This window comes from Theropithecus gelada, chromosome 6 (assembly GCF_003255815.1).
Source record: "Theropithecus gelada isolate Dixy chromosome 6, Tgel_1.0, whole genome shotgun sequence".
NCBI classification, from domain to species: Eukaryota; Metazoa; Chordata; class Mammalia; order Primates; family Cercopithecidae; genus Theropithecus; species Theropithecus gelada.
Window position 1 is genome coordinate 98746341 of NC_037673.1, and position 27125 is coordinate 98773465.

The window sequence follows — 27125 nt, forward strand, 5'->3', positions numbered from 1 at the left end:
AACAGATTTTCTTGACTTTAAGAAAATCTGAAAAATAAGTCAGACTAATAAAATAAAATACATATAACATGTTACAAAACAACTTACCATATTTTCTTTAAATAATGAACTACTGAAAATATATTTAATTTCTGAAATGTACATACAATTATTACAATATTTTTAAAATTGTAATTGACATAATTGTATATATTTGTAGAGTACAATGTGATATTTTGATGTATGTTTACAATGTGGAATGACTAAGTAAGGCTAATTAGCAAAACCATCATCTCACATACTTACCATGTTTTTATGGTGAAAACATTGAAAATATACTCTTTTCACAATGGAGTGAAATGAGATCAATAACAGGAGGAATTTTTGAAAAATTCACAATTAAAGGGCACAATATATTTTAATAAAAAAATTTATACCTGTATCAAAGTCACACTGACTATTTATAGGTATTACTGCAATATTTATGTTTCTTTTAAGTTACATATGGCTACTGTCTGGACCAAGCAGCCCCCCAACTTATTCAAGACATAAAATCAAGGGACTCAGGTTATTGATAAGAGAGCAAATTTGGCTTCCTCAAGGAATAAAGAAAAAGTAATAAGAGGTTCTCACAACTATGATTCCTTAGGTTGGTTTACCGCACATTTAAAGAAAAATTTGTCAGGACCATTTACTTAATAAAGAGGGTGATCATGTTCATAATAAACAAAAATAAATTAAATATAAGAAGAAAATTATCAGTTGAGAAGGAATCTGGTTAAGAAAAGAATCTAAGCAAAAGATAATTTTCTCTATAATTTTGCACAATAGTAATTGATGTTTATAGTTTTTTTTATAGTACATCCTAGAAAAAACTATAAACCTTCAAGAATAATGAAAATATCTTAAATGGTGGCTTAGCATTGTGTATACTTTATTACGTTTTAATTCTTTGAAAATGTAGTGGTTCAATCATCTGAATTATTTATTAATGTAAACATCACCATTTTTATTGTTCTGAATAAATAGTATTGTGTTAGGAAATATAATTTTACTACAAAGTATATTCATGGTGTGAAAATTAAAAATATGGCCTTTTTAATTAAGGAAAAATATGTATTTGATAATCTGAAATATACATCTCATGTTTTCAAATTCCAGTTGTTTAAAATCAGATTATTCTATATAGACTATAACTTCAGTTATTTTCTTTGATTTTCTCTTGGATTTTCCATGTAGCTATGGCAAATATTACTTATTTTTTAAAAGATCTGAGACTCCAAAATTATTGGCCTAAATAACCTGACTTTCCCCAATTCCTATTTAGGATGCCTGTAATAGCTATATATGCATATTATATCTATATATCAATATCTATGTATTCCTGATTTCTACTGACTTTCCAAGTGGAACACACATTTCAGTTCCTGATTTTCCTATTACAAGGAGGTTAGTCCACTAACCTGTTTACCACGATCTGGTTACTCAGGAGGAGACACTATTTTATATTCTACTTTTGTTGCCAATTGTAGGGACCAGCTTGACCCTAAATTTATTGTTTGCCTACTACATGTGGATATATTAGAAGTCCATTCTTGCCCATATTTTAAAGAAAGGTTAACTGGATTTGCTGTTGCAGGCTTGCTCTTCGCAGTGAATGGGAAGCCTCATTTTGGGGACCAAGAACCTGTACAAGGATTTGTGATGAACTTTTCCAGTGGGGAAATTATAGACATCTTCAAGCCAGTGCACAAGGTATTTACATATATTGTCTAGGTTTCAATTTTCTTGAGAAGAAAACTAAAATATAAATCTCGGCATTCAATCTGCACTTGAATAGTTTTAGAAAAACTTTTGAGAAGATGTGGTAACTTTCTTAGCAAAGTTGATGGGAGTGTTCTATTTTATTTTTTATTTTATATTTTATTTAGAATAAATGTCCTTGTCTATTCCTAGATCAGTTTCTTCAGATGCAAATTAGCCTGTGTGCAGTTCTGAGGTTCTTAGTAGAAACTGCACCTGCATATGATGGCAGGTTTTTAAATTCACTATAGTTAGAATACAAAAAATAAATCAGTCTCTTTCTGGTTTCATCCAAGTAGAGAAAACATCACATGTTAAGTGTACTCTTATAGTTCTCTTAGACCCAACAGAAATCTTGTTTGCTTTCTTTATTGCTATGACGGTACTAAGCAACAAGACTTGAAAATAGCACTTCCTGGAATTTATTCAAGTTCTAAAGATTTGGTTTAGTTAAGAAACTAAAAGCTACTTTTGGCTTCAAAAGTGTTTTCCCACTGTTTATTCTAACATGCTTTTTATAAACACAGCAACTGTGTTCAGTGTGCCCATGGCCCTTCTGTCTTCTCAGTGTACTTTCTCTGCAGTATGATTGCCAGAGTGATCAGAATGTTCTCTACACTGTATGAATGTGCTTGGAGTATATCAAATTTAGAAAATTCAGTCTGCTAAAATGCTGCAAATAAGTGTTATTCTTCAAAATATGTAAAGATTCATTGGTTTTAATTGGATCAAAATGCAACTATCATCAGCTACTGAACCAAGTTTATATCCTGACACTTATAATGTTATATTATTTCTAAGATATGAGATTTGCTAATTTAAAAAACTTTAAAATGCTTCAATATTATATTTTATTTTTAATTAAATTTTAATGTTTAATTTTTGTGGTTACACAGTACATGTTTATATTTATGGGGTACATGAGATATTTTAGCACAGGTATGCAATGTGTAATAATCACATCATAGAAAATTGGGTATCCATCCCCTCAAGCATTTATCCTTTGTGTTACAACAATCCAATTATACTCTTTCAGTTATTTTAAAAGGTACAATTAAATTATTATTGAATATAGTCCTACTGTTGTGCTATCAAATACTAGGTCTTATTGATTCTGATTTTAAAAAATCATTCTGATTACCCATCCCCACCTAACCCCCCGCCACACACACACACACACACACACACACACACACACACTCTATCTATCTCTCACACACTCACACACTGCCCAGCACCCTTCCGGGTTCTGGTAACCATCCTTCTGTTCTATATATCTATGAGTTCGATTGTTTTTTTAGATCCCACAAATAATTGAGAACATGTGATGTTTGTCTTTCTGTGCCTGGCTTATTTCATTTATAATGATCTCCAGTTCCATCCATGTTATTGCAAATGACAGAGTCTTGTTCTTTTTGTGGCTGAATAATACTCCATTGTGTATATGTACCACATTCTCTTTGTCCATTTATCTGTTGACAGACACTTAGGTTGCTTCCAAATCTTGGCTATTGTGAACAGCGCTGCAACAAATGTGGGAATGCAGATAGCTCTTTGATATACTGATTTCCTTTCTTTGGGCATATAACCAGCAATGGGATTGCTGGCTTATATGATAGCTCTACTTTTAGTTTTTTGAGGAACCTCCAAACTGTTCGATATAGTTTTACTAATTTACATTCCCACCAACAGTATACAACGGTTCCCTTTTCTCCACATCCTCATCAGCATTTGTTATTGCCTGACTTTTAGATGAAAGTCATTTTAACTGGAGTTAGATGATATCTCATTATAGTTTCGATTTGCATTTCTCTGATGATCAGTGATGTTGAGCGCTTTTCCATATGTCTGTTTGCCATTTGTATGTCTTCTTTTGAAAAATGTCTATTCAAATATTTTGCCCATTTTTTAAATTGGATTATTAGATTTTTTACTATAGAGTTGTTTGAGCTCCTTATATATTGTGGTTATTAATCCCTTGTTAGATGGGTAGTTTGCAAATTTTTTTTCTCATTCTGTGGGTTGTCTCTTCACATGGTTGATTGTTTCCTTTGCTGTGCAGACACTTTTTAATTTGATGTGATCCCATTTGTCTATTTTTGCGTTGGTTGCCTGTGCTTGTAGGGTATTACTCAAAAAAAAATTTGCCCAGACAGATGTCCTGGAGTGTTTCCCCAATGTTTTCTTGTGGTAATTACACACAGTTTGAGGTCTTAGATTTAACTCTTTAATCCATTTTGACTTGATTTTTGTATAAAGTGAGAGACAGGAATCAAGTATCATTCTTCTGCATGTGGATATCCAGTTTTCTCAGCACCATTTATTGAAGAGACTGTTCTTTCCCCAATGTATGTTCTTGGAAACTTTGTCAAAAATGAGTTCACTGTAGGTGGATGGATTTTTTTTCTGGGTTCTCTATGTGATTCCATTGGTCTATGTGTCTGTTTTTATGGCAGTACCATGCTGCTTTGGTTACATAGCTCTGTAGTATAATTTGAAGTCAGGTAATATGACTCCTCCAGTTTTGTTCTTTTTGCTCAGGTTAGCTTTGGCTATTCTGGGTCTTTTGTGATTTCATATAAATTTTAGAATTTTTTTTCATTACTGTGAAGAATATTGATATTTGGATAGTGATTGCATTGAATCTGCAGATTGCTTTGGGTATATGGACATTTTAACAATATTGATTCTTCCAATCCATGAACATGGAATATCTTCCCTTCTTGTGTGTGTCCTCTTCAGTTTTTTTCATCAGCATTTTATGGTTTTCATTGTAGAGATCTTTCACTTCTTTGGTTAGTTCCTAGGTATTTAATTTTATTTTTGGCCATTGTAAATAGGATTACATTTTCTATTTCTTTTTCAGATTGTTCACATTGGCATATAAAAATGCTGCTGATTTTTTATGTTGATTCTGTATCCTGCAACTTTACTGAATTTATCACTTCTAATAGTTTTTTTGGTGGAGTCTTTAGGGTTTTCCAAATATCATATCATATCATCTGCAAACAAGGATAATTTGACTCCTTCCTTTCCAATTTGATGTCTTTTGTTTCTTTTTCTTGTCTGATTGCTCTAGCTAAGACTTCCAGTACTATGTTGAGTAACAGTGGTGAAAGTAAAATGCTTCAATGTTTTATTCATAGAAATTTGTCTGTTAGAATACTGACAGCTAGTCTGGTGTTTATCAAATTTTATTCCAGAGATATGCATTAAATACTTACTCTGTGTCAGGCATTACGCTAGGTACTAAGGGTACAAAGGTGAATAAGGGTATAAGGGTGAAAGAGACACAGCCTTTTCTTCACTGGAGCTTTTAGCCATAGTAACAGGATCTGAATATAACCAAAAGGAATCTAAACTAAAGTTTCCAGTATAAATTCCTTTCTTTAGGTTTCTATTTATATAAACAAATAAAATTTTTCTAGAAATATTTCACCAGAAAAGCAACAGGCAATGAAATCTCAAAGCATAGCAGCCCTGCAGAAAGAAATTCATTACACTGATAATATTTTATTTCCAGTTTTTCAGATCCTTATTGATTATCCAGTCTTCATTACTGTGCCCCTTTGAGCTAACTTCCTCCTGTCTGTTGGTAAAGGAAGTGAGATGCTTAACTTTCTCTCAGTTCTTTGCTTTGTATTAGTGGAGTGTTTGCCTTGCTCATTCTTTTAATGATAATGTACTGTGTCAACCAGGATATTAACTTTTAATTTAAATATGCATCTAGAAATCAAAACTAAGTGCTAAGCAAGAGGCTAAATGAGCCTTAACCTCATAAAAATCTGAAGAGTTCTCAATTAAAATTTCCAAAGCATTGTGCCTTCATCAGATGTTAGGCAAAGAATGAGTCACAATATGTGGGTCAATTCAGCAAACTTGAAAAGACAGTCTCACTCCAAGATGAAGTTTGCTTTTCCTTTCAGTAAATAAGACTTGATATTACACCAAAACATAGAAATATATTCTGTGTTGACACAGTAAACTGAAATCAGTTTATAAATCTCTCAGAATTTTCATTTAATTAGATTATTATCACAAAGATTAATTTTGGGTGAAGGAAATAATATGGTCTATTGACTCCTGTGTAAAAAGAGATCCCTCTTCACATCAAAGGTCAAGTTTTACATAAGGAGGTTGTGCTTCTGTTTGTGCATATCCACTCCTTATCTCCTCTTACGTTTCAGTTCTCTATTACATTCTTTAGAGATGTTTATTACATTCTTTAGAGATGTTTCCATCTGAATGTAGGGACTCTGTTTTTATGTCTGTGCAGGGAAGCTTAGACAGTAGGACAATAGAGAAAATGGTTCTATCAGATGTTATCAAAAAGCTGTGAGAGAAAAATACACATTGTCAATCCCCAAGTCATTCCCCCTGTAATCAAAGGAAAGGCTTGTGGTCCCTCAATATCTGCTTTTATACACACTGTTCAGACAGGCATTTTTTGTCATCTTCTGTGTAGCAGCTTATATGGAAAAGGAAGAGAATGATCCCCAGCCTTCCATATCAAAAGAAAAAAAAAAGTGAGCCCAGATTTATGTTGTTTTTCCAACCTTCACAGTGATGATTAAAATGACAGTACTTGAGCTGAAAAGTTCACCTAAGTTAAATTACTTGTTCAGACTACATGGAGTAGCATACGTGGATCTCAAACCTAGGTCTTTCTGACTTTGAAATGTGCTTAACCTTTTCGTTCCTGAAGTACACATTGGTATGCCAAGGGCTATATTAAGCCACAATATGAACATTGTGCAACTTAGAAGAACTGTTTTACTTAATATTAAGTAGATTTAAACTTACTATGTTAAAGTAAACATTGTTATGCTATGGAATAGAACACAACTTTCCTTATGAGTTTTTAAAATAAAATACAAGATTTTGAAGGCAGCTTGCTCCAGGCTTTGTCACCAGGTGCCTGGTGAAGATACTATCATGCTCTTCTCATGTCAATTTTATTTTGCTGGGGGTACTTTAAAAGAAGAGTCTGCAAAGGCTAGATTAGAAGATCTTTAAATCTGTGTAGCTCTAAAAATACTAAAGCTTGGTCTTAAAATTTAACAACATAATTTTGTTTCAAATGACACGAAGCAGAACAGTTCATTGAAAAGATTACAACTGAGTTCTTCTGATTGCATCTACTAAGCCCCTCCCTGAGTTCCTATAGTGGCCCCAAAGTACTGTATTTCTAGCAGAACCTTTGGCTCCGTGGATCAGTGGGACCAAGGTTCTGCTAGAAATACAGATTAGTGGCTCTCTCATTTGAGAGCCACTAATAAAGGTTTATTATTGTTGTTGCCTTGAATTTATGACATATTGTGATTTATGTAAAGCAAAGTTCTTAGCCAGCGAATAGTTTACACATTCCTTCCTCACCTTTATTTCCCCATCATTATATTTTTCCATCAGAAAATATGAAGTATTCTACAACCATATGTTTTACAAAGAAACTTCTAAGAATATATTACAGTATAGAACAGGAGTGGCCTATCATTTGGTAGTCTTTTGCCATCCATTAACTGAACCTCCCAAAAAAGATGAACATTTAATGACAAGCCTGCAGGATTTCAGCAAGGCAGCATTTTGATTTCTGACTCTCTGTTTTTCTCTACACATTTGTCACAGCTTATTTGAAAGTATGAAAGAAATGAGACTCTTTGGCACAGCTATCTCATTTTTCTTTTCAGTGTGATAAACTTGATGATTTCTAAAGTACGATAGTATCTCCAGAGCATGTATTCTTCTGCTCCACCTAAACTGAGCTAGGAGCAGCAGTTTGTCTCATTATTCCCTTTGAACTCAGCAGATCAGGTAGGCAGATGTTGGCTGATAAGCCCACAGTCTGGATACTCAGTAGTTATATTTTTGATAACTGTGTATCCAGGCAGGACTTCTGGCCTCAAAGGTGACAGATGTTATCTATATCCTGCCAACTGCCAGATCCAGGGCACCTTTGGAGGCTTCCAGAGACAGATGGAAATGTCAGCAGCACAACATTTTAAGCCTTCTCTTCCAAGAACTAGTTTGGTGACCCCTAAAAGAAAGTCACAAAAGGATCTCCCCTGTCTCTTGTGCCTTCATAATGGAGATGACAATGATTTGAAATAGAGAAAGATATATTAAAATGCAGAACATCTGAAGTAGGGACAAAAGCCCAGGAAATACTTGGAGGTAACACTCAATTTGTTTCCTTTGCTGACTGAAAACATCACAAACATAAGACTTCAAGAGTATAAAACCCCACATTGCTACATATCTCTTAGTATGTATTTCAAAAAATTAAATGTCCCAAATCTCTGAAATGATTTTTCTTATCGATAATATACAAATAGTTTTTAAGGTAGCACATGATAGCTTGATGGGAATAATAAAAATTAATACCTAGACTTTTTTACTTGTACAAATTTAAAAAAGTAAATTTGATAGTTATTAAAAGGTAGAAGAAACTTGAAGGCAAAAATCAATATAAATAACTAGACATAATGTAACACCAAGTAAACAGTATTGTAAAAAATAATCTACCTGTAAATTTTAACACTTAAAAGACTTGAAAGTCAGTGGTGGGGGTTCCTTAGCATTTCTCAATGTTTAGAATTATGTCTGGAAGAGTCAGTACCCAAGGCATGGATGAATGAATGACTCCCTTCAGCCTTGAGTTGCTTCAATAGGAAATATTTTGCTTTGGTTTGAGCAGTATGTTTTGTTGTTGACTTTGCTTTGTTTTTCTGCCTTTTCATGAAGGATTCAAGTAAAGGCTCACCACTTTAATGTGTGGCTTCTTCTTTTGGCAGCACTTTGATATGCCTCATGATATTGTTGCATCTGAAGATGGGACCGTGTACATTGGAGATGCTCATACCAACACTGTGTGGAAGTTCACTTTGACTGAGAGTATGGTTTTCATAGTATTATTGTTCACATTTTCCCTCAGTTTGATTGCTTAAAAGCATATGAAAGAAAAACATTTGCATTTCCTTTTTACTGATGAGAGTAGGAATCAAGGTATAAAGCAGTTGTTAAAAGACCTATTTGGTGTCCATTAAGTGGAAAGAAACATTTTTTTTTTTTTTTTTTGCTGGCACTTATCCCCTTGTTTCCACAGGAAATTCTTGATGCCTGAAGTACTGTCTGTTACATTAAAAGTCAACGTTAATTCCAGCTTAGTTCCAGAAGGAGGGAGGGGGCTTTGGCAAAGCAGAGGGGTTGACTTCTTTCCATAAGGCATAATTCCCATATGGCCCTTTAGCTCTCAGTAGCTGCTGAGCATCTAGAGATACCAGCATCTGTATGAGACATATTATCCCAAAGAGGAAGCACTTTAAATTTTCTGCTTGGACTTCAGCTTTCCCAAATAACTGAATTGCTATATTTTCATGTAACTCAAAATGTTTTGTCTAAGTATAGATTTGCTGCATCAGGATCCCGCTAACTAGTTTTAGAGTTTTCTAATTGCAATTTGGACGTCATTTTTAATCCCTAAAAAGTAGACTAACTTTTTACCCCTAATATCATGCTAAAACAAATAAATTTTTTAAATTGAAGTGTACCAAATGCTTGATAGGACACAAACTTCAATGTCCAGAAATACTTTTAAAACATGGCAGGGCCCAAATAGGAGAAGGTGAGAGTAAGGAAAATAATTGGGGATGATAAATTTGAGGTATCAGGAGCTGCAACAGATAGTTTTAGATAAAGGACAAAAACAAGATATGTAAACTATGAAGAAAAATGTTAATTATAAAAGTAAAAACATAAATTATAAAAAGGCAGGAAAACAAATTACAGCAATGGAAAGTAAAACCAGGAGTCCAAACACATAATCAGATACCATACAGGGTTTGGATATCAATTAACTTGGTAACTTTTGTAGTCAGAACTATCCTTTGAGTAATGTTTGCAGTTGTGTAAGAAGAACCAAGTTAGGATTGAGTGAGCAGAGATGCCCATGGACTATGCCACTCCAGCAGTAGCTTCACATTTCCCTTGCAAATGTGGCTGTCTCACCACCTGAATTGTCAAAGAGGATCCAGAAGGCGTGGTCAGACAAGAAGGCAAAGATAGATGGAGAACCCCTAACTGCATGACTAAACTGAGGATTTTCAGAACAAAAACAAATGCACAAATACTTTTAAAGATGGAGAAGAATTCAGAAGAAAATGTAGCCAATATCTTAATTTTATGGATAGGAATGTGATTCCTGAACTCATTAAAATTTCAATCTGAGGCCCAGCCATGATCCCCAGCCTTTTTGGCATTATGGGACCAGTTTCATGGAAGACAGTTTTTCCACAGACCATGGGCAGAGGGAATGGTTTCAGGATAAAACTATTCCACAAGGATCATGCAACCTAGATCCCTTGCATGCACAGTTCACCAAAGGGTTCAGGTTCCTATGAGAATCTAATGCCACCACTGATCTGACAGGAGGCAGAGCGCAGGTGGTTATACTCACCTGCCACTCACCTCCTGCTATGCGTTCCAGTTCCTAACAGGCCACAGCCCGGGGTTTGGGGACCCCTGCTTTATACCACCCTAGTGGTTTGAAACTCAGAAGATGCATGTGTGATTTACCTGCGGCAGGGACTGTTACAATACACATGGCCAGTCCCCACTCAAGATATACAGAAAGAAGAGGAATATTATGTGTATTTTAGAAAGTTCTCCCAAGTGACTTTGGTACATCTCCTGGTGGAAAAGCACAGCAATATGGCATTCAACTTCAAAATAGAGAAGCCCTCTGCATAGAGCAGAGTGCAATAAATCTGGAAAATAGTACATCTGGAACAGTAAGACTGCCACTGAGGATTAAATCGGTGTCTTATTTATTTGCATCCTTGTAGTTAACTGGTCAAATCCATTAACATCAACTAGAAGACTGGTAACCCAACATGGCAGAACTAGTAATCAGTCTAAGATATTGTCCACATGAAAGCAGAACTGCTTGGTCTTTCAGAAATAATACAATATTATGAACTCTACAAGAAAAAGCTCATTCTAAATATGAAGTCCTTAGAAATATTTTAGCTTTCCCTAGGAGATTTTATCCAGGATTCATGGACCACTTAATTAGTGGTTTGCATTGAACTCTTTCTAATATAATAATGCATTTGATGAATTAAGGAAATATTTTCTACTGAGTAAAATTAATATCAAAGTTAAATTTTCAAATGTTCTTTTTGGAGATTCTGACTTTTTTCTCTCCTTGCTGTGCTGTTACAGAAGTGGAACATCGATCAGTTAAAAAGGCTGGCATTGAGGTCCAGGAAATCAAAGGTAGGTCAGATTCCTCTTATTACTATAAAACCAAAGTCTAGCTGTGTTGAATTCTTTTATGGCCCTTGACTGCAACTTAAAAAATTACCAGGCTAAAAATATAATCTGGTAAATTATCAATGACTTCTGCTATGTACTGAGCCTTTAAACCTGTATGTTGCCACTTCTCTTTTTTTGATAAATGGAGCAGTCATAATGAGTTCAAATTACTGATTTCAAGTGATGGAAAGTGATTGAGGATACAAGAAATCTATAACTAGTGAGCCAGAGATATTCAGAGAAGAAAAGAAGTCAGCCACTTTGGGGAGTACATTAACCCCAAGCAGGTAGAAAAATACCATTTGGCATATTGGAAAAACCTTTTCTTAATATGCTCTATTAATATAAAGGAATGACAGATATCTTTGGTGGGTCAGTGCTATAATAGTATGGAAAGATTAGCTGTTTCTTTAGCTTCTATCTTATTCAGCTCCCATGATTTACTGAGGGCCTTTTGTGTGTAAAGCACTATTGCAGGTCTAAGGGAAATGAGACTGCACCTGACCTTATAGCCTTATAAGGAGAGAGGGGGAAAGTTACATACATATACACATATACAAATAAGCATATCACTGGTATATAATATCAAGACTAGGGAAATGGGATTTAGCTATTGGTAAGCAACCACTGGGTTCATATGGAGTCCCTGTCAACTTATTTTGTCTCTTTCCTAGGATCAGTTTATGTTTGTACATTCTAACATCTGCAGGGTTTTGACGTGTCATTTCCAGTTAAGGGCTCACCATGAGTTTCTCATGCTACCTAATATTTAAGTAGCAAGGGGATTCCATTATTAGTTGCTTCACAAATGATTCACCTAGACATTCAGACACAACCCTAGGCTTACTTGTTTTCTTTTCTCATCAAAGCAGCTGGAAAAGAAATGAAAAGCAGCAACAGGAAGGGGGAGTTTAAGGATTTTATGTAGACAGATAAGAAAATATAGCCAGCTCAAGGGGTAATATAATATTATAAAACAAATGGCAATTGTTTGGCATTTGTAGAGATCCTACCCAAGTGACACTATGAAGTGGCATTCATATCACACTCATATACTAAGGAAGGTTCCTGTCCCCCTAGTTTTATGTCTTTGCTATATATAGAATTGTTGGCAAGTTCTGTTTGTCCTGGAATAAAAATGTTGGGAAAGATCATACTGTTAATAGTAGCTATCACTTACAGAGCAGAAACAATGGGCTATACAGAAATTATTACATTTAATCCTTATGCCAACCTTGTAATAACTGCTATTATCCCCATTTTACATATGAGGAAATTGAGGATCAGAATTACTGTAAATATTAGACAGTAAATATTAGAATCAAGCTTTAAACCAAAATCTGTTTGGTACCAAAGTCTGCACTCTTAACCACTATTGCTATACTGCTGAGGAGAGACTGATACCACCAGTTCATTCACTATAAATTCTTCCAAGAACTGCAAGTTGCGAATGGTTATAGTTTACTTTGAAACCTCTAGAATTTTAAAATAGTCTCAGATCATTTCTGTTTAAATAGATCTCACCAAAAAATTCTAGGTGATACTGGTTGGCCAGCTGAGAACAGCTTAGCCATACTGACCTCACCTTAGCCGGTCAATGAAGGATGAATAATGCTGTCATATAGGCCATTTCCTCTCTCCCATGTGCACACCACTGAGTCCAATTGGTCAGAAACCTTCTGACTTTGTGGTCAAACCCAGCAGTTCAAACAGTAAATTTTACTGAAATGTCTTGCCTTGACAGTCCAGTTTTCATAGTTACCCAAACTCAAATGAAGTTGTCTCTTCTTCTTTGAACCCATGTGACTCTCATTAAACCTTTTTATAAGATTATATTCTTATTACAAAGGGAATGTAAATCATGCTGGATTTCTAGATCTTACTTTTTTATCAATATCTTGAAGCTTAATTCAAACAACCCTTTATAAAAGAGAAGGGAAAACACAGTTTCAGACTTAATAGCCTTGTAGTTACATGTTAATTTTAAATCCCCAAATTTGAGTTGCCTTTGATAACACTTATCCCTACTATGAATAGTCATATAACTAATTACTATTAAAAAGGTTTCAGAACCAGTGTTCTAAGGAAGTTGTAAGGATAAGATAATTTGAGATGATAAAAAGCTAATGAAAAGGATTTAAACTTTCTAATAAAGTTACTAGAGATAAAACAGGCATACCAATATCTCACCAAAGCATAGCCCTCACCCCCAGGTACCCCCCCCCACCCCCCGCCAATATAAGATTATAATGGCCTTAAATCACTTTCAATAAAACTTTTAAAAAATCAAAAAACCTCTTTAGTGCAGTTAGCTTTTTAGGCCTTATGGTAATCAACACATTGTAAGGAAGCACATTACATTTAAGAAAAAAAGAATGATCTCATTGGTACTATATGCACTTTTCATGTCCTCTAACCAGTTACTTCCTAGTATGCCATTTGCCTTCAGGCCTTCAGTTCTGTCTGTGAAGAACTGGGATACAATTGCTGTATTAAGAATGCCCTTCCCTTCCTGTCCCAGTTATTCCAATTCCAAGTGGTCTCTAGACTTCTCTTCTGTTAGGGGGAGACAGATTTGCACATACGTATATATATGCACTCACAAAGGAATGCAGCTAGCCTCCCTTTCTAAATGCATTGCTTTAAAGAAGAAGAAAAACTGTCATACATCAGCTTTTAGAAAATTTGTTTATTTCCAAATATCTATAGAGATGCTACAAGGGCTTGCACTCTTATACAATTTTAAGGCATGTTTATTCTACCCAGAATACACCTTTTATATGACAAAAGAATGGTCATTCTAGGTGCTTCCTATTTTCCAGAAACCTAGTGTTCTGGCTAATCTTAGAGCTGCTTCTCTCTTCATTCATCATGGATGCTCCAAATTATTGGGATTTTTAATAAAAGAATTTAGGATAAAGAGTGAAAGTGGCAGAATTTGGATTATTCTTCATGCTTTCAGTGGAATTCTTAGACTCTTAAGTTATAACTATTGTTTTAGGCATTTTACCCTACATATAAATGCTCTTGTGAAGAGTAGCAATATTGTATATTTTCTTCAGAATGGAACATTTAAAATTTTTAGCCTCCTTTTTAAAAATACAGAGCATCTTTTAAAGCTTAAATATATTTCAGCCAGTTCCAAAAGTTGGAATGTTTAAGTATTTTTAGTAGATAACACTCAAAATATCAGAAGTGATGTGAAAATCAAGAATTTCTAAAGTGCTGTATATGTATTATATCTTAGCACGTTCATTGCCTCCTTCTCATTACTTTCTATGAATGCTAAACTGATTCTTTTAGTCTTTCACCTGTATCATCCACAGTTCCTTCCATTTAATGTTGCCCAATTCTGCTTCTGCCTTATCCATGAAACTAGATATGACCTAGTGTACCCATTGTATATTAGGTGCATATAAACTTACTAAGGGACAGGCACTAACTACTCTGGTAATACCCACTTAAAACAGGAACAACTCCTTCTTCCAAAAGGAACAAGTTCTTAAATGCCAGCCTACATCTTTGGCCTATGTTTTTTACTCCCATGATCTATTTATTGCAACTGTCTTATTTAAATATAGAATAAGCTTAAATATAGAGCAATTTTGTATATATTTCCTATAGTAAACAAAAAAAGACAAAACAATCAGTGGTCAGAAAGAATAGAAATCACACCTGTATTCCCCTCAGAAACTAGACATAGAAAAGTTATATTTGAACCATTTCTAGGTCTATGAACCAGCTCCTTTCCTTCCCTCCCTTTCAAATTTCAAGAGTCACTTGAGTGGACAAAAGAAAACAAAGGATAATGTCCCTTTAGCCATAGTACAGGGAAGGAAAGGACTATGAGGTCATCTATAAAATGGTGATGATAATAATAGTGCCTACTCATAGGCTTGGTGTGATGATTAAAGGAAAACGATGCCTGATGATGGTGTAAGTACTCAATAGATGTCATTGAGACTGTAAAAGACGCTGGCTCAGAATGTTGAAGCCAAAAGTTGGAACCTACCATCTGTTTGTATTATAAATTATGTTGACAGTGTCTTAAATAATTTGAGAAACATGTATTCAGAGGAGTGTCCAGCAAGCTACTAAGCTGAGTCTATACCTACTAAACATTAACCAAAGATTTTCCTGATTGTGTTATCCCTACCATTTTGTCAAAATCTTCTTGAGGCTTTACAATGCATTCTGTATTGTAGGGCAGAAGGGCATACCAAGAAATTGAAATTTCAGAAATGCATGACCTGTGAGTCTTCCTGCAAATGTGGTTCTAACTTTTAGTATGGGCAAGTTCTTACCAGCCTTTGTACACTAGAGTAGGGCAAGGATGTCTCAAAGCTCAACCTCATTTTCACGTCATTAGTTATTAAGATCACTGCAGCAGCTTTCATATATATATATATATAACTATATATATAGTTTCATTGTATCAATTTCTCAAACAGTACTGTAGGCTTGATACCTACCCAGTGCCTGCCAATGTTACAGAATATTTTTAGTTATTATAATAGTTGTTAGTTATTTTCATCAGTAACAAAAAGATATACAGTTCATCTGTCTGTACTCACATTTTGCTGAAAACAATATAAAAGAGCCTGAAAAGGACATAGTTCCTTTTTTCTTTTGTAATCCTAGCATTAATGTGTGCAGCATACATTTGAAGTATCAAAAATTAATTGAACATGAAAAATATTTTAAAACTAAAGATACAAGGAAGCAAACACTTATTATATGCATTTTTTATAACAGACATTTACACCCAACAGTTTTATGAAGGAGGTCCTATTATTAAAATTTTATAGATGAAGTTACTATGGCCCAGATAATTTAAGTAACTTGCCCAAAGTTATACGGCTAGTATATAGGAGAATTGGGATTTGTACCCAGGTTTGTTTGATTTCAGTATGCACACCAGTTCTTTCCCTTACACAGTACTGCCTTGTTAATTTTACCTTTGGAAAACTACAAAAGGATATATATTCTGTGGAATTATAGCTAAAGAGGGTATTAAAGGTAGAATAAAAGAAAACTAATTTGAAGGTGAAAAACGATTCAGTGGAAATAACTAATCACAATGCCTGCTGCCAGCTTGGTAGATTCAGGTATTAAAACATGAACCCCATGTACACTGGAGTCAACAAGTTCTTTGTGAACAGTTATTGATTTGAATGGGTAGGGGTGGGTAAGGGGGGTTTGAAATCTTTGAGTCAGTTGAATATTGTGAACTCTTCTTTCCCTGAAGAAGCTGAGGCAGTTGTTGAAACCAAAATGGAGAACAAACCCACCTCCTCAGAATTACAGAAGATGCAAGAGAAACAGAAACTGATCAAAGAGCCAGGCTCGGGAGTACCTGTTGTTCTCATTACAACTCTTCTGGTTATTCCGGTGGTTGTCCTGCTGGCCATTGCCATATTTATTCGGTGGAAAAAATCAAGGGCCTTTGGAGGCAAGTAAAATGAGCCCCGTGAACTTGGAACCTGCCTTTGAAAGAGTGTTTGGCCTAATTATCCTCGGGAGTTTGCTTGGGATTTTTTTCACTGTCTTTGTTTTTTTGTTTTTAATGCTCTCTACCATTTTTGACATTATTGTCTGTGTTCCAAATATTGCCCCTAGTTAATATTACAGTAAAAAATAGTATCTGGAGACTCTGAAATTTGGATATTTAGATTAAAATATAACCTTTAATGCTACCTTTTAGCAATTGGCTTAAGCCCAATTAATGTCTCCATATGAAATCGTAGGTAGTAGAGTCAGTATAAATTAGCTGAATGACCAGAGGAGGAGATACCTGCTGTTAAGAAGAGGCCCAGTCCTCAAAGTACCTGGGTCAGTTTTTCAGGTTGTGTTTTTCTCCCATTAGGCTGGATCTAGCTCCTAGCTACATGACCATGGGCAAGTTACTTAATCTCTCCAGACCAGTTTTCTCATAAAAAAGTGAGGATAAAATAGTTACCTTACAAGGTTGTACAAATATTAGATGAAACAATGTACATAAGCATTTATCAGGATACCTGGAACCTAAGAAGTACTCAATTAATACCACCAATGGTTATGATGAATAATCATTGGTAATGTAATAAAAGGCATAAGAAGTTATAAAAAAAAAACTTGTCTTAAACCTTAGTTTTCAAGGAAAATTAATTATTTCTATAACAAACCATTTGATAGTTTTTGAATAGTCATAATTTAGACCATCAGCCTTCCATAACTGAACAAGGCAGAGTCGAATGCCAGAGTTAGTATTTTATGAAATAATTATCACAATACAGGATCCAAGAGCTGAGTTTATTTTAGGACATCTAAATAAATAAACAAATAACCCAAATCATGCTTCTCACCTCTCAGTAGCAGTCCCTTGGCTGGGTCCCCAAGTCCTAGAGCAAGTCTGTAGTTGTGTGTGGGAAGAAATCCATGGACCAGGGAGACAGGGAGCATTTGATCAAGAAACAGCATCTGATCCTATTTCAGGTCAAGGCAGCCATGGCAGGGATTCAGTGCCCTTGGCAAAGCCCTGACACAGAAAAAGGCATGGAAACAGAAAACAGAAAATTCAACTTAATATGTTGTAAAAGGAAATTTTTCTTGGACTTTCTTTTGCTTTCCATCTGCCATTAATAAATCTCTGCAAAAATATAGTTAACTCTTCCCAAAAAGGACTTCTATTGAGTCCATGTTACAGATCTGGAACTGTCATAAGTAGGGACAAAGAGAAATAAACATAGTAATTGTCTTCATGGTGATATATACATGCTTCAAATGAGAAAGAATCCATATCTTGAGTACTGATATGTCCCCAGCACAAATAATAGTTCCTGATACTAGTGGTTTAATAAATTGTTGTTGAAAGAATGAATAAATAAATCAACTGAGCTCACAAAATAGATAACATATGAAAGAGACATGAAACAAAAAAATTATAGTAGAGGGTAGTAAGTGCAGTGATAAATACACAGCGTAGTAGGAACAGTGGGGCCTAGGGGCAGGTGGCAGGAATGGTGGTAACCAACCCAATCTGGCAGAAGCAGTGGCTAGGGAGTAAGGAAGGTTTGGTCTCTCCTGTTTGCTGTTAAGCACATGTGACACAGCACTGTTACATGATGCTGACTACAGGAATGTGTTAGGAAGGCAGAAACCCAGGTCAAACCCTAGAAAATTGCCATTACTTGATCGGGTTTTACTTAGAAAAATTGCAGTTTCATATGTAGCAGTAGTAGTAGATCAGCTTCTCACTTTTTTTCCAAATTTGTCCTTGATAGATCTTATCCAGTTTAAGGTTATTAAAAACCCTAATAAAGGACCTTCCATTTATTCATCATTCCTTATTATGTATTGACTCCATATCAGACACTGTGTTAGGCACAGGGGGATACAAAACTAAGGAATATCCTTGCAGAACTTATAATCTAATTTGCTGGCTTTCTAACAGTCTTACGAGATTCTTCTTCCCTTCTTGCCTATTTCTTTCTGCATCACTGTCTTCCCCCTTTCGTCTGATCTGCCGCTATCTTTTTCCATGATGCTGCCTTCAGTCCTGGTTAAAGACCTAACAGGACAACCCCAGGCCTGATTTTCCTGACCATAGCTCTTTAGGGAGTGATGAAGCCTGGGAAAGAGTACAGGGAGAGACACAGCGAGGGAAATAATGAAACCCATTGGGAGTTCTGCCTCCCCATAAGGAAAGAGAGTCTATCCTTTATGGAGATAGGCAGTCCTATTGGGAACATGTAGGTCACCTACTATGCTTGGAGAATACTCAGCGCGTGTCATGTCCTTTCCCTTCACTTATGTCTTACATAAAGAAGAAACGACATACATGGATCCAAAGCTTTCTCAAGCAAGACATATACTGTCAGTAGAAATAGTAAAGCTGAAGGCAATTATTCCTAAATTATAATAACCAAAGATTGAAAAATTTTACAAATTATTGGTAACAATTCTTTCCTCATTAAAAAAAAGCTATGATTTATTGAGAATTTACTGTATATCTACAGGTACTGTTCTAAATGTGTCACATGCAGTGTCTGATCTCAGCCTTACAGACAGGGATTCTCCTTGATCTTTCTTTTCTCAGAGGAGAAAACTGAAGCTCAGAGAAGTAATTTATCAAGATCACACAGCCAGTAAGAGACACAGGCAGAGTCAAACCCAGCTTGGGCCCTTTATGTATGTCTCGAAAATATACCGCCTTTCTTAAAAATTAGAATTGCATACAGACAAGAGCCAGGTCTTGCTTTATCATTCACAAGTTCCTGAATTTAAGTTGGAAGTTGAGTGCATGGGTTGAGGAAGATGACTGGGACTCATTTTGAAATGTGCCATCTTTTTTTAGCAGATTCTGAACACAAACTCGAGACAAGTTCAGGAAGAGTACTGGGAAGATTTAGAGGTATGCCATGACCTTTTAGAACCCTTTATGTTTGGTTCAAAGTCAACAAGCACATGTCTTTTAAAAAGCAAGGAGATATTTCATATTTTGTCTCTGAAGATAAAGCACCTTGTATACAGCTTAGCATCTCCCAGAGTAAATACAGAATGTACACCGTAAACTAAACTGAAGTGCATGGGTCTGGCAGCAGATTTCCCAGTTTTATTCTTCCCATTCTGCATTATCTAATTCTCTTCCCCTGCCTTTTACCTGGCTTCATTTGTCTTCAGCAAATTTTCTGTCACTCCTGTTGGCATGTCAATGTTTGTCATAGTAAAGATGACCTTTTCTTAAAGTCATTGAACTGAGGAGCTGCTCCAGGGAGGCTAGTTCTGGACAGAGAGCTGGAGAAAAGCAGGAGGTGAAATATGAAATATTCCCGCAGAAATACATAATACTCGGGAGCTTTTGTTTTTCTTCTTTCTTTTAATAGTAGCATCTATATGGCTCTGAAGGATAGGTCTCTTTATCTGTTTTTCTATTTTTTAAAATAAATAAAATAATCTCCCCTTTCCCATCCCTGCCTTCTGACTTTGTTTACCATTTAAGAATTTACAAGGAAACAGAATCACTGCTGCAAACTTAACCCAATTTGTTACTGTTTGGTTTTTTCAGGAAAGGGAAGTGGAGGCTTAAACCTTGGAAATTTCTTTGCAAGCCGTAAGGGTTACAGTCGAAAAGGGTTTGACCGGCTTAGCACCGAGGGCAGTGACCAAGAGAAAGAGGAGGATGACGGAAGTGAATCAGAAGAGGAGTATTCAGCACCTCTGCCTGCACCCGCACCTTCCTCCTCCTGAAAAGCAAGCTTTGATTTAGATTAAGTGAGATTTACCCAGAATGTCAGATTCCTTTCCCTTTAGCACGTTTAAAGTTCTGTGTATTTAATTGTAAACTGTACTAGTCTATGTGGGACTGTACACACTTTATTTACTTTGTTTTGGTTAAGTTGGCTTCTGTTTCTAGTTGAGGAGTTTCCTAAAAGTTCATAACAATGCCATTGTCTTTATATGAACATAGACTAGAGAAACAGTCCTCTTTTTCCATCATAGTACTAATCTAACTATGGAAGATTTGCCCATTTACACTTTGAGACTTTTTGGTGGATGTAAATAACCCCATTCTTTGCTTGAACACAGTATTTTCCCAACAGCACTTTCATTGCCAGTGTCTTTCTTTGGTGCCTTTCCTGTTCAGCATTCTCAGCCTGTGGCAGTAAAGAGAAACTTTGTGCTACATGACGACAAAGCTGCTAAATCTCCTATTTTTTTAAAATCACTAACATTATATTGCAATGAGGGAAATAAAAAAGTCTCTATTTAAATTCTCTTTTAAATTTTCTTCTTCAGTTGGTGTGTTTCTGGGATGTCTTATTTTTAGATGGCTACACTGTTAGAACACTATTTTCAGAATCTGAATGTAATTTGTGTAATAAAGTGTTTTCAGAGCATTAGCTGTCAGAGTGTATTTTCCAGTTTTTGCATATTTGCAAAAATTTGCAAATATTTTACATGCAACTTTTATAATAATTACACAAACCCACAAAGATTAGAGAAACTTACTCAATGTCTTCCACCAAAATAAATGTGTGTATTGTACAAAATTTAGAAGATACTTTGTTAGGTAGCCAATATAAATTAAAAACCAGCCTGAGTTTACATACATTTGTAAAGTCAGGCTCTTCTAAAATCCAAAGAGGGTTTTTGCCTACATATCAATCAAAGGATAAATACTTTAATGAAAGGTGGTCACAGAGGAAACCTGTATCTCAAATTACATATGCAAATGATCCATCAGTAGGGATCACTAATAATAGTTTTCCTTTTAAAAAATAATTTCAGGCCAGGTACAGTGGCTCAAGCCTATACTCCCAAGACTTTGGGAGGCCAAGCAGATGATCGTTTGAGCCTAGAAATTCAAGGCTGCAGTGGGCTATGATCAATCCACTCTACTGCAGCCTAGGCTGCAGAGTGAAGTCCTTTCGCTAAAATAAAATAAAATTCCCATGCATCCATAGGAATATATTCATCTTTTACAGTGACTGCAGATTAGTTTTAAAACATCTTTTTCATAATTCATCAATGCAAGTTAGTAAGAACCAGATAATTTTCCACTTTAAAATGACAGGAATCTAGAATTCTTTTTCAAAAATGCCAGCCTGTTTTTCAGGCATCATAGTAGTAGTTGGAATAATACAGATATAATTGACTAATCTTAAAGTACATGAGAGTACAGAAGGGAAATTGGGAAACAGTAAGTCTGCTAGGGCATTACAATCCTGTCCTAGCACTCCACTTTTATTTTGCCAACCTGGGTTAATTGAAGATGGTAGCCTGGAAAGTAATGAACATTGACTTCAGGCAATCTTTCCACTGATTATTCTTGGCTGAACTTCATTTATCGAGTCAGAGAAGGCACTGCCTGAGAAATGCCCCAGAGGAGTGAATCCTAGGCCTAGCCACAGTAGAATCACCTGGAGAATTTAAGAAAATATTTTTGGGCACTCGCTCTTTCCAGCGATCTTTATTTAGTTGTCTGACAATGGAATACAGGTATAGTTCATGTTTTTAAATTTGTTCAGGCGTTTCTAATGTGCGATCACAGTTGAAAAACCACTGTCTTCAAGAATGGCTATTCTATCTTGCCAATTACAATAAGTGGGTAGCTATATTATCACATAAATTATAGTTTACAGATGTTTGGAGGGGGAGGACAGGATCTGAATTGTTTTAATATGACTGTTAGCACCAATATCTGAATGCCTTAATTGTTGGATGTGTTAAATTGGATAATTAAAATGGGCATAATTGACTTATTAAAGCAAAGGGAAACATCTGTGCTTTCATTTTTTCTTCTATTAAAGTACCTAGAGAATATGATTTGGGAGAGTTAAAAGAATAGCTTGTCGTTCACTGAGTTGGCCCTGAATTCTCATTTGCATAAAATCTTTTGTTCTAAGCTTTCTTCTTTAGTTTATTAAATCAGCATATTATTTTCCAAAATTACCATGCATCTTTTAACTCTCATCCAGATGTTATGTAAAATCAAATATTTAGGAAGCTGAATGACAATTTAATCCATAGACTTTGTATTAGAGCTTGTTTCCCAGACTGTCACCTACATGTAGCTCAAAGTTGATGTAGCCTACAGCAATACTTCGCAAACTTTAATGTGGGTAAGAATCAACTGTGAGTACTTATTTTAGAAGTACTAATTTGGTCCCATTCCCATAGTTTCTGATTCACTGCACTAGGTGGGCCCTAGAAATCTACATTTTTAAGAAGCATTCCTTGTGATTTGAATTCAGGTGTTCCATAGTTCATCTCCAAGAAACATAGTGCTACAGAGAGTAGTTGAAATTTAAAACATTCTTAGGCACAGAAAGTAATATTCTCAAAGATGTGGTCTCTGTAGAGTGATGGTTAGGCCTAGAAGTCATCAACCCCAGTGCCTCAAACTCAATTCACAAAAAGACCCAGATGCAAATTATCTTCAGGGCCAGAACTTAGCAGCAGCGTCTTCCTTTAGTCCCCTGATGCTCTTTATTCCACCAGGGAAATAACTTAGGTGCATGAAAAGGCCACTAGTGGCCTCCCAAGAACTTCCTTTTTATTTTTGAATCACATCTAAAGGCTAGAATAAGCAAATCTATTTGGAGTGTTTTTATAGTATAATGATTTAATTAAGAGAACATAATCATTGATGATGGTAAATACGATTCCTGTTCATAGCCTTAAAAATTTTGAAACACCAAAACACAAAGATGTCTATCACATATCCAAAGTACTGATATAAAAAAAGGACATGCATTTTTCTGGGTTTGAAAATAGAGTATACACTGTACCATCATACAGAAAGGATTTACCAATGAAGACCTGATTTAAAAAAGCACTCTTACTCAGATATACCAAGATATAATATAAAATAGGAGCTTATAAAAAACAAGTATGACAATAGAACCCTTTTTGTTTTTGAACAAAAATGCATTTTATACAAACTCCCTTAAAATGAGTGATAAGAATGCTGTATTTGAGGACACCGTGCCAGTCCAGTGTTCACTTCCAGCCCTTGCTGTGGAAAGTGACAGCAGTCATGTTGATATTTGAGCAGATGAGAGCCAGTGTGGGCAAGCTGCTCAAGGGTATCAACAGGAACAATCCTGAGAAGCTGGCCACCCTGGAGTGCTATGTGGAGATGCAGGTCAAAGAGAATGCCTATGATCTGGAAGCCAACCCAGCTGTCCTGAAGCTGTACCAGTCCAACCCAGCATTTTTTCAGACCACGATCACTGCCCAGATCCAGCTGAAGGCCCTCACCAACCTGCCACATACCAAATTCACGCTGTGCAAGTGCATGATTGGCCAGGAACATCAAGAAGAGTGGCCATCCGATGCATTTTGTACCTCAAAGACCTGGAGACCAGCCTCTTTCAGGCCTTCTGGCAAGCCTTGGATGAAAACATGGACCTCTTGTAAGGTATAACTGGCTTTGAAGACTCTGTCTGAATGCTTATCTGCCCTGTCATGGGTATCACCAGCACATTGACCGCTGACTGCTGGCTGAGATGCCTGGGTATCTGTCGGACAGCCAACTGAAGGTGTGGATGAGAAAATACACCTGGAGTGCTGATGAGTCAGGGCAGATCTTCATCTGTAGCCAGGAAGAGAACATTAAGCCCAAGAACCTTGTGGAGAAGATAGACTTTGACAGTGTGTCCAGCATCATGGCCTCCTTCCAGTAAGTGCAGGCGTTTAATAAATATTTGTTGACTTAAAAAAAAATACTACTATATTATACTATATAATTCTTCATGCCTTCAAAATATACATATATTGTCTAGAAAACTGATGGGTAAGTTGAGTCCTTTCTGATGCTAGTTCTAGCCTTGTAAATATTTGCCTAATAATTTTACCATCTCAGCAAGAGATTTCTCATGATAAAAACTCCTGGTAGTTGTGATTATCTGATTTGCTTATTTGGAAATTAATTTGTCATCTATAATTGGAAGAGTGTCAAGCACGCATGTAGCTAGAACAACACAATTGCACTGGTTCTTACAACTCACTTATACTTCTAGATAAGGAGACAGCGCTATTTGATATAATGGCCCAGTCTTAGCCATTCTGTTAAGTTTGCAAAGAACACTGGGTTAAGGTCACAAAAGATCTGAAATTCTGAGTTCTAGATTTGATGATTTTACATACCATTGTCTTAGGCTTCTTTAGTAATCACAAATAAATTGAAACAGGTTTAAGAACTAAACATGTTCTTGTTATAAATTCTTGTTATTAAGAATTACTGATGATATAATAAATGAGGAAAATAATAATCAAGAATTAACAATTTATTAATAAAAACTATTATTATTGTTCGATTCATATAACTGAAAAGCCCAGGCATGGCTAGATCCAGAGACTGAGATGAAACAAACAGGATTTGGCTTCCCTCTCAGTTTGGCTTTCTTCAATATAGGATTTACCTTCATTCAGACTCTCCACATATGTGGTAATGTCAGAGGATCCAGCCCGGGTCCCATGCCTGCCAAGGGCAAGCCAGGCACAGAGCAGTAAGGGGTGCATGAGTGAGCGAGTGTGGGGTCTGGCCACTGCACACAGCCAGGTATGCTGACTGTGACAAGGCAGGTAGCTCTCAGTGCTGGCACAGGTGCTGGCTCCCTGCAAGGCTGCAGCTGCACCAGGCACACCACAAGTGGCTTCCACTGTGGGCACCAGGGAATGCAGTGGTGCCCAGAAGCTTGGAGATGCCAGGAACTGCAGAGCCCCAAAAAGGGTGTCAATGACCTGCCTCGGGTGCTCCTAGGTCTGGGCTCCCTGAAGGGTCACAGCTCATCCCTCCTTCTCTCTTCTCTCCTTCTTGTCACCCACAATGTAGTGAGCAAGGAGCGTGTTTTAGCACTGTGTTACCACTCTTCAGTTCCACCACTAGGCAGGTCATGAGTTCTTGTCTCATGTCCAGGAAGAATGAGGTATGTGGACAACTGGAGGGTGAGTAAGGTGAAGAGGTGCTTTATTGAGTAAGAGTACAGCTCTCAGGAGACCCAAAGTGGGTAACTCCTTTCTGCAGGCAGTTCATCCTAATGAGTTCAGCTCTCAGTGGAGAGGAGACCTGGAGTGGGTGAGCTCCTCTCTGCAGGGAGGTCATCCTGATATCTGCTCAGCTCTCAGCTGAGAGGAGACCCACAGTGGGTAGCTCCTCTCTGCAGGCAGGTGCTCCCAATGTCTGCTCAACTCAGCTGAGAGGAGACCCACAGTGGGTAGTTCCTCTCTGCAGGAAGGTCATCCTGACGCCCTAGTATAGTTGAGTCCAGGGTTTTTATGGGTTTTAGAGGAGAGGAAATCCATGTTGATTGGTCCATGGGTGGCCATGGGCAAGTCAGATAAAGCACCGTAAGTTCTCACTGCGGTCCACAGAACTGGCACTCTGGGCCTCTGGCTTCATGCCATCCCAGGCCTGAAGGTGGAGCTTCACCAGGGACCTGCCCCTTTCTGCCCAGAAGGCTGTCTACCTCCCTCCACCATCAACCTACTATTCACCCAAACTGTTTGTGCCCAGGGCACCTGCAGGCTTGTGCCATGTCACCCTCAGCAACCTCTCAGCCTCCCTCCTGTGCTCATTAGAACCCAAAGTCCAGAGGGGACCAGGGTGGCAGGGGGCTGGCATGTCAGCACTCCTCCTAGCATGCACACTCCCAGCCAGGTCATGACAGCACCTGAGCTTGGCCTCATCTTTGCTCCAAAATCACAGTGGGTGCCAGGAGCAGGGAAAGGTCAGGCAGTGAAAGCAGGCATTTCTAAGCCTGTGGGAGTAAGAGGGGCTTCCTGGGTCCCCAAAAGTGCAGAGATGTCTAGGTCCACAGCTGCGGCTGGGCTGTTACAGCCCCCTCCAACTTGGATGTGGGTGGGGCTTCTGCTTATTCCTGGCTCCTGCATTCCAGGAAGTATGCAGTCCTGGCTGCGCCTCCCCCAGGGCAGCCAGCATCATGGCAGCCTGCTCCTAGACTGGCCACAGCTGCCATCTGTAATAAAGGTGGCAGCCAGTAGTTCTAGGTTTAGATGCTACCAGTATTTACTCTGACACATATAGCTTCTCTTTCCAAAGAGTTCCAATACACTAACTGGCCTGATTTCGTTTGTGTCTATCTAGGTCAATTTTGTGTTACTATAAAATAATACCTGAGACTGGGTAATTTATAAAGGAAAGAGGTATATTTGTCTCATGGCTCAGCAGGCTATACAAGAAGCATGGAACTGGCATCTGCATTTGGTGAGGGACTCAGGCTGCTTCTGCTCATCGTGAAGGGTGAAGGAAAGCCAGCATATGCAGCGATCATATGGGGAATGAGGAAGCAAGACAGAGAGGATAAGGTGTCAGGCTTCTTTTAACAACAAGCTCTGGAGGGAGCTAATAGAGTGAGAACTCACCCCAAGAGAGGGCATTAATCTATTCATGAGGGATCTGCCCCCATGATCCAAACACTTTCTATTAGATCCCACTTCTGATCTTGGGGATCAAATTTCAATATGAAATTGGGTCAGAACAAACCATATCCAAACTACAGCAATGTGCCAACATCAGAACCAAT

General features: G+C 36.9%; 1 protein-coding gene and 1 pseudogene across 14 annotated transcripts in view; both read left to right on the forward strand.

Moving 5' to 3' along the window:
- PAM (peptidylglycine alpha-amidating monooxygenase) overlaps window positions 1-20975 on the forward strand; it is a 282350-nt gene extending 261375 nt beyond the window's left edge. For 3 of the 13 annotated variants that reach the window (XM_025389313.1, XM_025389315.1, XM_025389323.1), the window contains 6 exons: window positions 1619-1734; window positions 8574-8673; window positions 11002-11055; window positions 16343-16546; window positions 19433-19486; window positions 20141-20975. In XM_025389313.1, the coding sequence (XP_025245098.1) occupies window positions 1619-1734; window positions 8574-8673; window positions 11002-11055; window positions 16343-16546; window positions 19433-19486; window positions 20141-20322 (710 nt within the window). In that variant the 3' untranslated portion in view covers window positions 20323-20975. Of the gene's footprint in view, window positions 1-1618; window positions 1735-8573; window positions 8674-11001; window positions 11060-16342; window positions 16547-19429; window positions 19487-20140 lie in introns of all 13 variants that reach the window. The other 10 variants (XM_025389317.1, XM_025389322.1, XM_025389321.1 and 7 more) reach the window with 8 other exon arrangements.
- Window positions 20976-23557: 2582 nt separating this feature from the next.
- Window positions 23558-24303, forward strand: LOC112626462 (annotated as a pseudogene). The gene is made up of 2 exons (XR_003119894.1): window positions 23558-24021; window positions 24087-24303. The product of XR_003119894.1 is annotated as a eukaryotic translation initiation factor 3 subunit K-like (transcript).
- The last annotated feature ends 2822 nt before the right edge of the window (window positions 24304-27125 follow it).